This window comes from Phalangium opilio, unplaced genomic scaffold (genome assembly GCF_054372755.1).
Source record: "Phalangium opilio isolate 3A_F unplaced genomic scaffold, DU_Popi_V2 ptg000056l_1, whole genome shotgun sequence".
Lineage (NCBI taxonomy): Eukaryota > Metazoa > Arthropoda > Arachnida > Opiliones > Phalangiidae > Phalangium > Phalangium opilio.
The window spans coordinates 933863-952851 of NW_028324175.1; the positions used below are offsets into that span (position 1 = coordinate 933863).

General features: G+C 36.7%; 1 protein-coding gene across 1 annotated transcript; it reads right to left on the reverse strand.

Moving 5' to 3' along the window:
* Positions 1 to 1708: 1708 nt before the first annotated feature.
* On the reverse strand, positions 1709 to 3402 carry LOC149667661 (uncharacterized). Its single transcript, XM_089840921.1, has 2 exons — positions 2911 to 3402; positions 1709 to 1863 (listed from the first exon to the last, which is right to left on the reverse strand). The coding sequence occupies exons 1-2, from the start codon at positions 3179 to 3181 to the stop codon at positions 1709 to 1711; spliced, it is 426 nt and encodes a 141-aa protein (XP_089697047.1). The 5' UTR covers positions 3182 to 3402.
* Between the last annotated feature and the right edge of the window lie 15587 nt (positions 3403 to 18989).

Genomic DNA, 18989 nt, shown 5'->3' on the forward strand with positions numbered 1-18989 from the left:
TAATATTTTAGCATTTTGCTGTATTTCATTACAATTCTATTAAAAAACTATTTAATTTAAAACCTGTTGGGGTGAAATGAGGTAAATATCGTGAGTCTGAGTTGATCTTATAAAAATAGTAATTTCGGAGTATGTTTCAAATTGATGTGCCAATTATGTATAGAATTTCTATTGAAATTTGATACGGAAAAATAATTTATGATCCCCTAAGAAAGTATCACTAACGACAGTATCACTTCAAAGACGAAAATGAATGCAGCCATAATGTTTCCTACAATCCAGACTCGAAAAACGGAAGTGAGAAAGATCAAGTTCATTGGCTCTCCCAATATCAAAGCCCCAGACTCCACTAGGTATTTTTGAGCGTAAAAGTTTGTAGAAAATCTGTGGGTAGACAGTAGACTAGTTTCAAATATTCGTTGGCAACTGTGTAAAAAAATAATAATAAAATTAATTATAGAATAACACATCGACTGTAATTTAACGTAAAGCCTCGAGAATTATCCAGGAACTGAGTTATACCGTTGCCTACGTTAATCAAGGCCTGTGCGCGGTAGTTTCGAAGGACGCGACTTTTAAGAAACGCCACTTCTTATTTTCCCTCTATTTTACCGCGAGATGGCATTGCGAGCTGGAACGAAACGCGCGCAAAATCTAATATTTTAAAATTCCAAGCGCGCGAAAATGAACATTTCAATTTCCTTGAAGGGAGGGTGAAGTGGAAAATCAAGTGATTTTTATCGATTCTTCTAGTTATTATAAGACCAGTCTGCATAGTGAAACATCCAGGAAATACTTCTGAATGATTTTAAAATTAGACACCGATACTCAGGGTTTCCCGATAGTATCGGATCGGTTGGTTTAATATGATACTAAACCGATACTCGTTTAAAATACTTTAAATGGCGCTACGTGACATTTTTAGGTCTTTCAGTAATGTATTGATAATATTTCATTTCTATGAATGTCAATCGTGATGATTTCTCATTTATTTTCCTGAATTTAGTTTATCTAATAACTAATAATATTATTTTGAGAATGCCTCTAAACAGTGTACTTAGAAGTATAATTCATGAAATTACACTTTAAATTAAATTATTTCCTCGATCTGTTACATCTGTAAATGGCACTGTCTTACTAAAAATATCGGCTTCGGTCTAAGAATCGAGTTTTTGGATCATAGTGAGTAAATATCGGTATCGGTTCCTGTTTGCACCGGCACCGATCGGTATCGGGTTAAGCCGGGTATCGGTCATCTCTAATTTTCGTCCAAAATACTTACAGATAGTTGACATTCTCAAGGATTTCTCGATGAATTCTTTTGTTGAAAAACATATGAGCGAATATGGGCTCGTAAGTTTTCTTTCCGACATAAATCCGTCTTTTCTTCTCATCCAATTGATTCCACAGGTTAAACAAATGTCCGCGACCAGGATCCCAAAACATTTGCGTTTGATCAATGATAACCGATTTGCCATTCGCCAATTGGTCCGTTACATTTGGATCATTGAGGAAATGAAATAGTCTCCCTCCTTTTTTCCTCAAACCGGGATACGCAATTTCGTTTTGCTGAAAAATTAACGCGTGCAACTGTATCACGAATTAGCCCCGAGACAAGTGTTTTTGTCGACTTAGATTTATTTACTGTTACCAGGGATTCATATAATTTTAGAAGCAGGAATAGAGAGCAGGGTGTATTGGGCGCACGTCAAAGTCCACGACCCCCTTCCCCGGGGGGGGCATTGCCAGTCATAAGTGTGCCAGTTAAATTTCCCGACCACGCATACGCCAGCACCAAAGTTCCGAAAATCCAAATAGCGCGCAACCATTTCCTCACTCCACGTTCCTCCAATGATGCTACAGCTAAAAGCATTAAATATACATCATTAAATGGTTTCTGAAAAACAAATTACTGATATTTCAAACGAAAATTCTTAACGCGCAATTGTGTAGCTACACATTTTGTAACTTCGTCCCTCAAATTATTTCCTAAACGTAATTTTAGCAACATCAAGAATTCCTAAGTTTCAATTTTTTTTTCTTTAGTTAAACCAAGAAGTGATATCTAGTTTATTAGGGAGAAGGTGTAAATTCGCCGCTTTATCTTCAGTTCAAACGTAGGTCCGCAGTTAATCTCCGCCTCTAAATTACAACCAGCATCTCATTGGTTCTTGAAAACTGACGTTAGCACGACGCGAAAAACGAAAATTACGTATTCTCCGACTAAGGAGAGGCGAAATACTTCGGCCTCCTTTTACGTCCCCCTTTGTATTTTAGAAGAGGGACTGAGACTATGGCGCTAATAAACTTGATATCGCTCCTTGGTTAAACCAAGAAGTGATTTATATTTGAAGGCACAAAAAGGCGTCCGGTGCTCGCGTGATAGTCGACAATTCCCCTTCATGGGTGGGGGGGGGGTGGTAAACGGAGGTGGGGCTTAATATTTTATCTTACTTCATGTTTTTCACTATCTATCTCTTTTACCTTTGCGTTAAGCCTTGGTTTGGTTTTTGGAACTCACGAAATTATTAGTACACTTGATTCGATTTAGAAATAATTGTAGAACGATTTTCACTTAGTGTTGCATATTCAACTCCATCAATTTACGTTCAAAACCTTTAACTAGCTAGTTAATGGCAATTGAAAACAACTGTCGTACCTATTCAGCACCGCGGGCAGCCACCATTTTCTGTTTAATTTGTTCTAGTTTTGTTTTTTCTAGTCGGAATACGTCATTCGCGTCTGTATGACCTATCCCCACGGGATCCAATAGGAAAACGCAGAGCAATGACGGACATGAAAAGGGTGGGGCTTATTTGTCAACTGATATCGGCGCAAAATCTAGCGAATTATCCTTATTGTATATTCCTTCTTGCTATGGTTTTAATTAAATCGGTCTAATTGACTTACGATTTTGCAATAAATCAGCAAAGTATATCCAGATGCACTTTGAAAAAGTCCAGCAATTCTTTTTCCATAATTTAATTTGTTTACAGGTAGCTAGAAGTGTCACTAGCGACACTAATATCAGGGAGAAAGCGTTCAACGTCCAAACTGTGTTATCGTGTCCTTTGATGGTGAGATTCTTTTGTGAACGCTCGTTCTTAATGGGCATGCTTGAAAATATGGAGAATGAATCAAAGTAACTAATCGGAGATACATGATGTAACATCGTGTCCATTTCACCCGCGTAATATTGCAGTACAACAGTGTCTAGAATCTTTAAAAAATATATATTGTGAACTAAAATTTATGAAGCCTAAATATGAAATTTTGGATTTAAGGTTTGGCTATTGTTTTGTTGAATGCATCAGTTTCAAAGATTATAAATATATTATACAAAAACAAGTATTATAAAAAATTGCATTTATACACAATCCTTGGCAAAACAAGGACGCTTTTTCAAACCCACAAAAGGCCAAATTTTCAAGTTAATGTAGGTATTGCAATTTGAAATGAAAATTAAACGATATGAGAAATTTGGATTTTACACAAAACGGGTATAAATGCGGGTTTTGGAAAAAGGGGAGCTCAAATGTTTTTGTATGAAAATATTCTTATGGTGGTACTCTGTAAGCAGAAACTTGCTATTTCAGGGTTGTTAAGCCTGGTTTTCACTGGCCCAAATCGCAGAGATAACTTGCCGCGTTTTATGGGCGGCAAGCACGGAATTGGTTTTCTATTTTCCCGCAAATTTTTACGGAAAGGAAAGTGGTAGCCAATAGGAAACGACGAATGCGTGACGTCATAGGCTTGGTTTTGGTCAGTTCGCGAGGTTTTTTTCGACGCCATTTTTTGCTATTTTTTTGAAGGTGTTTGTGTAGTCGACTTAAATTTCTAAAAACGTATAGTTAACGAATTGTTAAAGAAGTTTGGCTTAATCGTTATTTATTTAAAAAAAATGAACATTTTTACAAAGACATTAAAGTCTAAGAAAATCGATAGGTTGCTATTGGTAAGCCTTGGTCTCCGCGAGCTGGCTCTCTTTCATATTACAACTTTACAAGTTTCAGTGACTTTGCCTCCGTTTTTACGAGGAATTATCCGCAAAATTATGCGGAATTTTAACGGTTCCGTGAAATTTTTCCAGTGAAAACCAGGCTTTAGTGTAACACTGTGAAAAAAACGGTTTTTCTTAAAACCCTTTCGAGGCACTTCGAAATTTCCACGTTTAAAAACCCCGCTAAACCCTACGACTTCTTATTCAAACCCCGAGAGTTCGTATTCAGATTCCGCTAGTCATTATTTAGTCCCTACGGATTCTTTTGTAGATTAGAAACCATAACATGTTGGGAGACCAAAAAAATAACTCTCCGAGTCGAGAGGAGGACTACCTACAAACTTGTTTACGTAAATATGCAATTTTGGCTCTTGATTGACAAGCAACTGCTGAAGTCTAAATTAATGAATTATTATTTACAAATAGGTTGCGTGTAAACACTACAATCTCGTTATATTTCAAAGAAATTCTTAGCTCCACTATCCTTGGTTTAATCAAGAAGGGATATCCAGTTTACTAGGGAGAACTTATAAGATGCCTTAGTATTCGCGCACCATAGTCCCTCTCAAAATACAATGGGGGGGGACGTAAAAGGAAGCCGGGCTATTTCGCCTCTCCTCAGTCAGAAAATACGTAATTTTCGTCATTCGCGTCGCGCTGACGTGAGTTTTCAAGAACCAATGAGATGCTGGTTGTAGTTTAGAGGCGGGGATTAACTCCGGACCTACGTTTGGACTGGAGATAAAGCTAGAAATGTGGCTAATTTACACCTTCTCCCTAGTAAACTAGATATCGCTTCTTGTTTTAATAGTAGTGATGAAATGGTACCGATACCATATCGGTATCGGTTCATCACTAAATCAGAATGTGCTCAAAAATATGGAAACTTCGACGCTGAAAACGATTACTATCAGACCTTCAAAAACCGCGTCATCACATTGTATAATTTAAATCAACCTAAATATATTTATTTTAATGTGTATGTAAAAACTTAGGCTCACTTTGAACCGTTAAATTCGCTCCAAAATGTACACGTAAAACAAGACAATTTTTTTAATCAAATAAAAAAATCCAGTTGCACGCTGTACATCTCACGCGCGCAAATTTAATTCAAATCTCACGATAAATATTGGCATGGAGCGTGCCACGAGAATTTTGTTGACAATCAGGCAGGGCGTTACGCGATTGGTCAGAAGTCCTTATTTCAAATTATTCTTAAAATCTGAACCTAATTTGAATTTTAAAATCCTTCGAAGACTGTATTTCCTGAATGTTTCACTATGCAGACTGGTCTTATAATTAGTGGAAGAATCGATAAAAAATCACTTGATTTTCCCCTTCATCCTCCCTTTAATGGGATTCTACTTAAGGGTACAACTCCTTTAAGACTAGCTATGTCTCTAAAATTCGTAATCTAATCTAGATTTCGAAAAATGATCAAAATCTTCATTAACATTTCGAAAAAAGAAAGGTTAATTTCCTGTTAATATGTTAGCTGTGCATTATGGTAATGAGAGAATATCGACCGAGGGGTCGGACGTTTTGTAAAAAGTGTACGGGATTTCGAAATCCAATCTCGTGATTTCGACGAACTTTGCGAAAATTCAATTAATTTCGTTGGATTTTGAGGTATTTCCCGTGATTTCCTATGATTTTGAAATTTTTCCCGTGATTTCATCTGATTTGTGATTTTTTTTGATTTTGTATTTCGTAAATTTTGTAATGGATTTCGCCATTTCTGTACTGACTTCGTTTCTGATTTTGCGATTTCGCTTCTGATTTTGTGATTTCTTTATTGATTTTGTGATTTCTTTATTGATGTTGTGATTTTTTTATTGATTTTGTGATTTCTTCACTGATTTTATGATTTCTTTGCTGAATTTGTGCTTTCTTTACTGAATTTGTGCTTTCTTTACTGAATTTGTGATTTCTTCACCGATTTTGAGATTTATTTACTGATTTTGTGATTTCTTCACTGATTTTGTGACTTATTTATTGATTTTGTGATTTCTTTACTGATTTCGTGATTTTGTTACTGATTTCTGATTTTTTATGGGATTTCGAAATGAGCAAAAATACGTTAGATTTCTTTCGGGATTTCTGATTTTGTTATTGATTTCGGATTTCTTAATTTGGATTTCGCGGGTAATGTGCGGAATTTCGTGAATGACCGACCCCTCGAAGAATACGCTGCATATTTACACCGTTTGAGATGGCTAAGCTATGTTTTAAGTGACTTGATGTCCACTGCGTGACATTGATCTCCTTCAAACGAAATTCGATGTATTTATTGCTCATAAATACAAGTCTGCAATATAAATGCAAAATGTTACACAGGTTGCAATTATGTTTTCTGGAGAAAAATAAAAAAGGTCAGTCCTACTTCACATTTTTAAGACTGAAAAGCACATAACGAGCGAACGAAAACCCCATTTCGTGAAACGGATTATAAGGCGTCGTCATGAAGAAATTCACTTTAGGATCCAGCCACTGAAAAATACATTCACTAACATTAAAATCTCCTGCCTTATCAGTTCAAATTAAAACAGGGGCCAAAATAATTTTAAATTACTCCACGTGGTTTACAATGTGCTAAGGTTGTACAGCACCCAACAATGATCTAAGGCTAAACAGTGGCTGGCATACACTATAAACATAAGCATATGCTATAAAGTTACGAAGAGTGCAGCAAGCCCGCATAAAATTGAGAAATGCTTGCCCAATTCAATATACGCGAAATACAGTAACCATGACAATACATAAGGTGCCATTTCATACATTTTTTTTCTCTTTCCGTAAATCGTAGAAAATCTTCACAATCAGAAAAAAACCCTTGCATTAACTAATTGCACAATTTCGTTTGCCAAAACACTAAATCCATCAACATACTGGTCAATTGAAGGTGTTCCCGATATCTTAGAAAGTTCGAAGCCAACCCCACCCTGTCTAATCTTCTCGCAGTGAGGCAAGACTGTTTATCTATCTATATCTATATAAATCAAAGTCCTGACTGACTGACAGACTGACTGATAATCAACGCCCAGTCCAAACCGCTTGCCCTAGAGGGCTGAAAATATACAGGAACGTTACTCGTAATTAGTAGGCGCGTGCTAAGAATGATTTTTCCAATCCGCCGCCATCTTAATTAATGGCGCCCAGAAATGTAAAAAATCTACTCTATACAACAAAGTACGCGCGTTTCAACCGATTTCACAAATATTTTGTACACTGGCTTCCTTTAACGTATAGACGGGCTGAATGGTCTTTCGGGTTCGATTTGTTGCCATCTTTTTAAATGACGGCCAGAAATATAAAAACCCTTCTTTATGGAATAATGTCCGTGTGAAATATAATAAAATATGTCCCGACGGGTTGACGGGCAACGCCGAGTGCCTTCGCTCCAAGGGTGCTACAAAAATATTAGTCATCAGTAAAATCTACCCATTCTTTACATCATTTTGATGGAAGTACTTATTACACGCGAGCGACGCCGCGGGTAACAGCTAGTACATGTATATGTATACAAAAACTGGTTCTGAAGTCAAAAACCTGAGTGGCCAGGGACAATATAAACTTATACGGGACTAGCAAACAATGCCAAATTCTTCATTTCTAGGACGAGTTTAAAAATGATTCTACACTTCCTCAAACTCTTATAAGATACGTTTCACAACTCCTTTTAGAACCCGAGCTTTATACTGAACTTCAAAACCGTACTCGTGCCACGATTTTTGAACTATCTGTAGGCCCGCCTCACCTTACTCTTACTAAGAAAAGGTCAGCAGGGTTGTCATAGGTCATGAAAAACCTGGGAAATTCTGAGAATATTAAAGTTCAAAGCACGTTTGAAAACCGGGAAAGCTAAATTCCATACTAGAAGCTACACAACTACATTTCAATCAATGTGAGCAAAAGTGGATGAGGGGAAAAGTATGAAAATGGCCAAAAGTGGCGAGTCATCAGAGTTTCGCCGTAGTTGACCGTTTTATTGGCGTAGCTATACCATAGATATATATACGGGTCTAGATACCCTACTGAATCGGGGAAAATACGGAGATGACAGCTAGCAGTCGACGCGATTTTCCCGGGGGAAGATACCTAGTGCGCCATCTATCGCTGAATTTTGAAAGCTAAAAAATTCGATAAATAACTTTTGCCAGCGGGCGTGCTGATGCTTTGCAATAACAGCTGATATTTAAAGAGATTTAAGCGAATGTTTGTTCAAAGTAAAACTATTTCCTAATCTGAAGGGGAGGTCCTCTTATTCTGTTCGTAAGCAAATCATTTTGTAAATAAGAACAACTGTTAACCATCTTTAATGCCTTATTTCACTAACATTTCATTAAAAACACTACTTCTTTTACATAAAAACTATTTATTTCACTTAAGAACATAATTACACGTATAAAGGAGATCAGAAATACGTAAAGCTATTTGAAAAGTTAAGCCTAATTTGAATTTCCCGCGCTTTCCATATTCGAATTTTTCGTTTTTTTGTTTCTTGAAACTCTCAATAGATGGCGTTTGGATCTAATTCCCCCGCCGTAAAGCGTCGACTGCTAGTTCTCACCTCCGCATTTTTTAAAGGGCCTAACAGAGGGGAAGTGTATCTAGACCCGTATATATATCTATGAGCTATACTGGGCCTGTTCACTCCCTTAAAATAGGTCTTGTGTTAATTCGCGGTTACGCGGTTACCGTCGTCTGCTATTGTGCATGCTAGAACTTCCTCGATTTGTGTTTGTAGTCAGGGCAGAGTAGCTGGTAGTGTTTTAAAAGGTATTTGAAGGTATAATATGGATTTAAGTAAGGTTATCGAAGCAACAGAAGAGCACATAAAACTAGATACGTTTAAAACAAATCTCGGTAATTTAGCTATAGCGCGAGCAGCTTGCGTCGTGATGCGCGTGATCGAGTGGGCTATGGTTAAACCAAGGAGCATAAATGTCGGAACTACTTTCAGTCGCGAGTTTGCAAGTCCATCAGGCACTAGTAAACTAAATAGTTATTGGCGAAACTTTGATGTCCGCGTTTTTTAACACAGGCTCTATGGCCATTGTCATACTCTCATCCACATTTGATGTGAGTAATTATTACCTCTCCGAGTGACTATGACGTCACGGAGAGGTATTACACTGAACGTTCTGTGTGTCTGTCACCGCGTTCGCAGTTGGTGAAAGCAAAAGTGAATAGGCTACTACGTACAGAAAGTGTAGAAATCGAATTCTGTAGCGCCTTTTCCTGTGGTTTTAAAGAAAACTCTTGAGCAGACGACGCGTAAAAGATGAAGTCAAACCAGATTGGTTGTATTCGAACTTCCCTTCGTTTAGAGCAGCCAATCGTGCTTCAAAGCAATTACATCACCGAAAGTAGTTCGAGTGAGGAAATGTAAAGCCCCGCCCATTGACATGCGCGATAACCACTGGATGTTTTACTTCCAACAGCAACCCGTAGATGGCGAAAAAATCTACTTTTTGGCGCGAAATTTAAAATGCTTAGTTATAGATCATTGGTGTTGCTATAGGTAACGTTAGTTCAAATCATAATGAAAAGGTGAATATTTGTGTTATATGTATATTTCCTACCACGTACACATTATTTATTACTAAACAATAAAGGATTTACATTTATTATTATTAATCCTGACGTTACGAAAAATGGTTTAAATTATTGGTAGACCGAGCGATGATGAATTGCTTGGAAAATACCTGCCCTTGCGTTTTTGCAATTTAATGTCTTTTTTTTTTCAATAAAAGACTAACAGTTTTCTAATAGCTAATTTGTTTGAAGGATCATTTTTCTGTGAACGTTTGCAGTTAATTGCAGGATGAGGAGAGTAGTCTTTGTAAAGAGCGGCTCTTGGAGTCAATTTAGCTCCCACAAATGTAAATAATGACGATAATGACTTGTTTTGTTATGGTCTTAACTTTGCATTCATTTTGCCCAAGCAAAGTAAGTTTAACAAACATTCATTCTATTTCATAATTGCGATTACTTACTTTTTTGGCCAATTCAATTAACTTCAAGCGTAGCACTTTACAAAAACGTCTCTCCTCATCATGGAATTAACCTCAATAAATAACAAAAACAATCCTGATTGCAAAAGAGCAAGAGATGTTATTAAATCCAAACTTGTTGTGCATTTCCTCTGTTCATTCTTTTATTCATCTCAGACATAGATATTGTGAATGCATCAGTTGGTTTTGGGGCTTCAATTGAAGGAACTGCATGTGGGAGTCTCTTTATTATTTCTACCAAAGCAATTCAGAGAAAAATGATAATGCAAACGAAGTGGCTATTAGTAAACTATTAGTCTTTCTTTGATAGAACAAGACATTATCTTGCAAAAGACGGAAGTGCTGGTATTATCCTTTTAAGGCATCATTGCTTGGTCCACCGATAAATTTAAACATTGTTTCCTAACGTTGGGATTATTTGGGAAATATACATCCATTTCTGTGCTTCCGAAACTCGGGATTGGACATTTACAACTCATATTTATTTAAGAAATAATAAATTTAAATCCTAAAGACAACTTATTCCCATAACTATACAATAATAATAAAAACTCATGGACTTAAAAATATTAACTTATATTGTTTTGTAATAAACCATGTGTATGTTGTTTAAAACATGGCGAGAAATATATTTTAAAATCTATATAATACCACGAATATTCATCTTTTTATTAAGATTCGAACTAACATTATCTGTAGCAAGACCAATGTTCTAAAACGAAGCAATTTCAATTTCGCGCCATAGGATAGATTTTTCCCGCCATCTACGTGTTGCTGTTGGAAGTAAAACATCCAGTGGTTACCGCGCATGTCAATGGGAGGGGCTATACCTTTCCCCACTCGGTCTAATAGTCACGTGTACCAGGAACTATAACTTCAAGAGGTAGGGATACAAAGGTACAAGTGATTCGCCACCGCGTTACTGTGGTTTTCCGCTAAGGCGGGGACGTTTAAGAGAGCGAGAGAAATAACACGTTTCATAACAACGCGGAAGTTCTTCACTTTCTGTACGTAGTAGCCTATTCACTTTTGGTGAAAGGAATAAAGTTTCTTAAAACGATTTAAACAGATTTAAGCTAAATAACTGACGATTAAAATGATTATATTTATTTAATTATTTAAGAAAAATCTCTTAATTGCGCCTCGACTCGGAGAGGTTTAAATTGGTTTCCCTACTTGTTTTTACCTCATGTGGAAATGCAAAAGTCAAGTTGTAGGGATTTTTCGGATTATATAATTCTTCCATTATCTTTTGCAGGAAAATTTTAATTGACTCCTCAAGGAATCTTTTCCTGAAAACAAAAACAAAAATATATATTGATAACATTGGGGGAAACCTAAAACATGGGCTAAAGCGTCTAAGGAACGAAATCAATTGCATTTTGCTGTATTTGAGTTAGTAAACGTGCTATGCCATTTTAATAGGTTTATAGACCATGCTGCCTTATCGTGTACTAAGCGGTACATATCCGGTATGTGGACTCAAAGACGTTAAATGGGGCTTTAAACAATAAGGACTGGAAACATTTTCCTCTCCGAGTGACGTTGACGACAAGGCTCTCCTTGTCGTCAACGTCACTCGGAGAGGAAAATGTATGTATTATACTGGAGGTGTCTGTGTGCGTGTGTCTGTCACCGCGTTCGCATTTGCTAAATTCTCATAATTTATGGAGAATCAATCCCTTTATATACCCCAAATTTCCAATAATTGTTAACCAGGCATACGCTTGAATTCAAACGAGGAACAATAGCTATGTTTAAAAATGATTTTTGGAATAAAGTTTCATAAAGCGATTTAACTACTATAACTAGGTTAAATTAATGACCATTACAATAATTAATATAAATTATATTTATTTAAGAAAAACCTTGTCTTAAGACAACAAGGTGACTAAACACAAAACACTATTTTACCACGACTATTTCATATGGTGTAATGATTCACAAAATAATTTATGCTCGTCCAACAACATTTTAAAAACAGGGATTTCGGTTCAGGATCATAATGTAAATATCTCAATTCATACAAATATTAGAAATTCAACAAAAACTCAGTCATTCTTTCTGTCTGTTACGAAACAGAGTTGGATGAAATTTGTCTTACATGTAGCTTTAACACTGAAGAAGAGCATGGGCTACTTCTTTTTTAAAAAAAAATATCAACCTACTAAACAACTAAAGTGAAGATAACCGAAAAACATGGTTTTTCCTTTCTGTTGAAATTGTAATATTGTTAAAGAAAAACTTAAATTTCAAGTTTTGCCGAAGTACTTGTGCCTAAATGTAATCCAATGAATGTTGCTTTTTTCCAATGTCGGCTCAGACTTTCCATTCTCCAAGTGTTTTGAGGACAAATCAGATTTTTCTCACCTACTTAGTTACACCAAGAAGGAGTAAGGCATAAATTAGTGTCAGGTGCTCGCGTGATAGTCGACAATACCCCCTTCATGGGTGGGGGAGGGGTGGAAACCGAGGCGGGACTTAATATTTTATCTTACTCTGTTTTCCATCATCTATCTCTTTTACCTTTTCATTAAGCTTTGGTTAGGTTTTTAGAACTCACGAAATCATTAGTACACTTGATTCGATTTAGAAATAATTATAAAATGATTTTCACGTATAGTAACACATATTCAAAATCCATCTAGTTTGGTTCAAAACCTTTAACTAACTTGTTAATGGCAATTAAAAACAACCGTCGTACCGTTTCAGAATCCATTTTCTGTTTACCTTGCTGGAGTTATTATTTTTCTCTATTCGGAATACGTCATTCGCGTCTGTATGACCTATCTCCACGGGATCCAATGGGAAAGCGCAGAGCAATGACGGACATGAAAGGGGTAGGGCTTACTTGTCCACTAACACCGGCGTAAGAGTAGTAGCGTAAAATCTCGCGGTTTATGCCTTCTTATAGGAAATCCCTTCTTGATTATATTTAAAGGCCGACTTCCATCGAAAAGAGTTCTAGCGAACTGAAAACCGAGCATCGAGACTAACAATGGAGCGACCGAGCTGATTTTCGAATCCCCGCTGGGTCAAAAGTTCTCGCTAACTGAAAGCCGTGCAATGTGGTTCTAGCGAACTGAAGATGAACAATAGAGAATTTCCTTCAGGGGAAAGAAAAATTCGAGAGGAAATAAATTTAAAAGGATTTCTATTGTTCATCTTCAGTTCGTTAGAACCACATTGCACGGCTTTCAGTTAGCGAGAACCCTTCCAACTTTTGACCCAGCGGGGCTTCGAAAATCGGCATGGTCGCTCCATTGTTAGACTCCATGCTCGGTTTTCAGTTCGATAGAACCCTTCTCGCTGGAAGTCGGCCTTTAATGAGGGAAAATTGTTGCCTTGGTACAATCGGGTAAATATTTATTCTCATTAAAAAAGTGTTTTAATCAAAAAATTAACATTCAAATTTAAGGATAAGTAAAATTAAAAATGTGTCTTCATCTTAAAGCATTCGCAAAAGTTTTGAGCACCGAAATTACAAAAAACTGCGACATGGACGATTGGAAAACGATGGTAATACATGACTATATAACTATGGTAAAAATTGCGTTGTTACGAAATTTACTTACCTCTGATGACTTTTATAGTGGATCTTTACTCCGTGTGGTTATTTAAAAACGAACGAGTAACACGCTGATGCCCAGTTATTTTAATTAGTTAATAAATATTTAGTTTTTACCTCTCCGTGTGACGTAGTCCAGGAGAGGTTCTGTAACGGCCGTGTCTGTCTGTGTGTCTGTCTGTCTGTGTGTGTGTCTGTCTGTCTGTCCGTTGTTACACCCACGTGACCGCGTTCGCAGTTTGCGTATCGGAGCAAACGTGTTCGCCATTTCCGAACTGCTTTCACAGTCACGGAAATGGCTCCTCTACTTGAGTTCTCACACCACCAATCTTCTGGTCTTTGTCCATACCACACGGACACTAGTCTGTTCTTACTGGCTGCTAATCACCACCATCTTCTGGTCTTCGTCCATTCCACGTGGACACCAGTCTGTACATACTGGCTTCTAATCACCACCATCTTCTGTTCTTTGTCAATCCCACATTGACACCCGTCTGCACTTACACTGCCTTCTAACACCACCATCCACTGGTCTTCCGTCTATTCCACATAGACACCAATCTGTATCATTGGCTTCTACTCCATTATCATCGTTTGGTTTTAGGATATACGCGGCGATCAGCTAGGGTTACGAGAAACGTCTAGCCTCCCTAAGGTAGGATCGCTACCAAAGGTTTTCGCATTTGCGGTTTTTCCTTACTATTATAATGGAAACGAATCGTATATATACCCCAAAATTTGAAGAAAGCGGGAAGAGGGGTACCCTTCACTTTAAACGTCAATATTAGCAAAGTTTGAGAAGATAATAAGTATAACTTTATTTTAAACGATTTAACTATTATTAATGTTAATTATTGAAGATTAAAATAATTAAAAATAATTATATTTATTTAAATATTAAAGATAAACCTCTCGTGCAAAGAGAGAGATTATCATTGCCTCCTATATCTACCAAGGCCCGTGCATGCGATATATTTCCTTCATTGCCTCCTATATCTATCAAGGCCCGTGCATTGTGATATATTTCATTCATTGCATAAACATAAGCGAGATTGTTTTGGGAAAAAAATACTGCTTCCACTAATGCGTTTATACTCCTTGTTACTGTTGTATAGAGTAATCATGATAAAAGCTTAAAAAATTACGAGAGGACAGACCTTTTTTATCCTCATTCAAAAATATTTTTTGGTGCTAAGACTGCTTTAAAAAATCCAAACGGTTAGGCATTGGTAAAAAAGACAAATGATATTTTTCAAATCTTATGAGATAACGCCCACCTAGTTGAAAATTGCCGTTTTTTATCCGCGGGAGCCATTCCTTATGAGAATTTCGATGCTAGTAGGTTGTCAATTAAACTACCGGTATATTATTGTTGTTGGAAATTGGATATTAAGTCAAATTAAGTGGTTGTAAAGAGCCAGCAGGTTTTTGCCACTTCTTTTTGTGAGTATTTGATTTTTATATGTAAAATGGAGGAAGATAATGTTGAGAGTAAAGATGAAATGCGGAAGCGCAAAGCGCGGGAAAGGATGAGGGCAAAAGGTCGACGTTTTCATTGGATACTTAAGGTTATATAATCTTCTCGACACGGAGAGGTAATATTTTGGTTTTCCCGACTTGTTTATGTTGTGCTTTGAACCCGGTTTAAACGTATACTTTCACAATGATTTTAGCTTCACCATAATCTCAATTTAGTAGCAAAAAGGTCTGTTAATATTTCTTTCAATTAATGTAAGCACCAAAACATGACCGAGTAAAAATTTGATATTAAAGTTTGCTCTAGATTTTAAAATTCATTCCTTACTGCTTTCAAATGGTGAATTTCTTCCAATATAACGGCTAAAGGCAGCGAGCATTCATCGTACAATGAATAAGAACAGTTCAAAGTCCTCGGTTCCCAAACTGACTGATTACTTTTAGTATTCATGGTAAAGCCTGATTAGCTGAGTATAATTACTATTGGGTTGATTGCGTTTTTTACAGAAAAACGCGATGGCAAAATAAGTCAAAGTAGTAATACTTGGATTGGTTTCGTGCCTCGTTTTCCGTATGAACGATTCTATAGAATATCACGCATGAAATAGAAACTTAACATTGCATTTCATATGGTAGGTTCATTAAAAATATTGATTAAAGACGTATTTCTTATTTTTCCGAGTTAAGTAGGTCAAACTTGGCTCGGGCATTTTAAATGCACACAATTCTGAACTAATAATGTTGTTTCAACTGAATCAATAAACCTGTCTTTAACCATAGTTGTTTTACCAGAGAACCCTAAAGCGATACTAAAAGCCAATTTTAATTAATAAATATATCGGTGGTTGATTCACGTTTATTATTTTGATCTGGGAGCGCCGCTAGAACATTAAAGTTCAATTTTCATAAGCACATTGTAGTTTCGAGGGTACAAATTCAAAAATTCGCCAGTTTCAATTTTAAATTTAAAAGCACAGAAATTATGAACATAACTTTTTTGTTTATATCTGGTTTCACAAAGCGTGGGAAAACAGCTTCCCAAATGTTTGACTTAAAGGGTCTCTAAAGTGCCCAAAAGAATTACGTATTTTTCGCCGTCCCCGTCAGCAACGTCTTCAAAACGTAGTTTAAGTGAACCAATAAGATAATTTAAAGTTTTGGTTACGTGTTGGAAGGAAGGGGCTTTTTACTGGGCTATGAATCGGACTGAAGTAAATACTAACCGTTCCCCATTCCTACTTTTAAAATTAAATATATCCCTGATCGAAACAAGTGTGTGATTTTTAGAATAAAGCTGGCAATTTTGGTAAGAAAGATGGCCTACATAGGAACTGTTTCTCTGAACCCTGAGTGTTATCTCGTTCATATAACTTAACGAACGCAACCTGAGGAATATGATTTTCAAATCAAGAGATATTGATTGCTTAAGACTTTATTTTTATTACATCAACAATTTGTTTCTTAGTATGACTTCAAAGCATATTCCCCAAATTCTGCTTACTAACTTCAGCAGGGTTGTGCTCAGAGTTCACATTCTTTGAAGGTTGCACGCTTGGGCTCTTTCGAACCCTCTTTCATCGATATTTCGCAAAAAAATCGAAGAATTCTGTGGCACTGCGTATCAGTCAAGTCGTGCGAATTAGGGTCATGGTTGTCCCAATCGTTCCAATTTTTATTTTCGTCACCACGCATCGCACCGAAATCTTGAAATTCGTTATATCTTGGTCGAATTCTCCTACCGTATTTCTATACCACATTTCTTGGAATTGCTCTTTAGTAACCCTAGTTCCGTCCAAGTATCGCCAGTCGCCTTCTTTATTTATATCGCTTGACGCGATATAAACATGGGCGTGACTTGTATCTCCAAGTAGAACCTGGAGTTTGTCTTTAATCTCCTTCGTGTTAACTTTAGCCAAGTGAGCGTTGGGATTCCATCTGTTGCATTTGCCTTCGGCTTTGACCCAACTCGTTCTATCACCTTCGAGCCAGTAACATTTGCCTTTCACTATCACACCCTTTCTCTTTTTGCAAATTTCTTCCGGCGGTGTGTGCTATTGAACGTAATTATCTTTGGATACTCGCGAACGAGTGTTCCTTGTGACAATCGAAATCCGCTATCCCGTAACCCGTTTGGTAATTTTGAGAAATGGTCCCGCAGTTATCTTTACCACCTCCATTAGGTTCATTTGTGCCCAAAGGCTTTCGTGGAACCCACTCCCGTCGATGTTCTTCCATCTGTCCCGCGAGTTATCTGACTTCGAGAATCGTATTAATCCGACGAACATTGTTTCAGCAAGGTCGATCAGATGATTTCGTGTTTCCCGGTTATGGACTACGGCTAATTGCGCGTGGGGGTTTTGTCGTACACATTCTTGATCCGCCATTAGCCAAGTTGCAACGTCGCGTTCAACCCAGTAGCATTTGTCACCGAGAATCTTACATGGAAGAGCGCTTCCGTCCATTGAACTTACACACAAAAAAAAATTGAATGTTTCTTTGGAGTGAAAATGGTGTACTTTTTAAAAACACCTATATATAACACCTAACATTTTCACATGAATAACAAAAACGGTGTTATATTGGTATTTTAAAGGTGACCATTATCTACGGAAAAAAGCTTAGTTAATAAAGGTGTAAAATCTATCTGGAATTACTCCTTTTTCTTCGGAAAGGGTGTTATAAGGGTAGATCTCAGACTTTAAATTTTATAAACTGGTATTTTTTAGCACAATTCTGTAAATTTTTAATTGCTATAGTTAAACTGTCTCATACAGTACCATACAATAACGCGAGAGCGGCGAGAGAACAATTTCGCATTTTTTCATTGACTTATGATTATGAAATAGTTTTGTGGATAATTAATATTTAGCGAAATGGAAGTTTCAAAAGAGTGTAATTTAAGAAAACAAATTTTTTGCAAATTAAAAACACCCAAAATAGAGTTTCATCACCTTGAGTTTTTCCAGATAATTTGGTGTAAATTCGGTAATAAAAACCTTTAAAACGCCGTTTGAAATTAAACATGGAAATTAAATAATAATACTGCGGGATTGAAAATCAATAACTTGTTTTTTATATGAGGTCTTCCGTTTCTATATATCTTTTAATTTTGAAGTCAATCCAAAGATTATAAATGCAAGGAAAAAGACGTAATTGTTCGTATTAATGTAAATATAACAGAATTTTTTAAAGATGATATTTTCTTAAGAAAATATTTTTATCCCTGAGTAAAAAGTAGCTAAGGAAAAGGAATTGGTGATCAGGTGGTATTAGCTTCAAAAAACCTGCTAAATGTGTTATGTGACACTTTTAAAAGCATTACGCGACACTCTTAAAAGCGTCACGCGACACTCTTAAAAGCGTCACGCGACACTCTTAAAAGAGTCACGCGACACTCTTAAGAGCGTCACGCGACACTCTTTAAGGCGTCACGCGACACTCTTTAAGGCGTCACGCGACACTCTTTAAGGCGTCACGCGACACTCTTTAAGGCGTCACGCGACACTCTTTAAGGCGTCACGCGACACTCTTTAAGGCGTTACGCGACACTCTTTAAGGCGTTACGCGACACTCTTAAAGTTGTTATGCGACACGCTTAAAAGTGTTATTTTAAGCTCGCCAAGGTGCTGAGACACATCCTGTAAGGAATTGCACAACACACATAAAAGAGTAACAATTATCTTTTAGTACGAAAGACGAGTTGAAAAGGTGTTAAACTGCACCTCTGTTGAACAATTTCCATTCTTATTTTCGACACCCATTGTTCAAATAAGTGTGTTTAAATCCTTTCAGCTTAATATCTAATGAAGAGTTTCGAAGTCCACCTTATTTGACATTACCCATAATTAAAGTTCTATAATCATTAATTGTTTTGACGCATTGCGTCCCGGGTTTAACATTTTTAATTCAATCAAACAAGGCTAATTTA

Bases quoted from the DNA above. Each gene is read 5' to 3' on its own strand.
- LOC149667661 (XM_089840921.1), bottom strand. From the start codon at position 3,181: ATGGACACGATGTTACATCATGTATCTCCGATTAGTTACTTTGATTCA. The intron at 1,864-2,910 runs GTAAGTCAATTA...TAATGCTTTTAG, and splicing joins TGCTGATTTATTGCAAAATC to CTGTAGCATCATTGGAGGAA.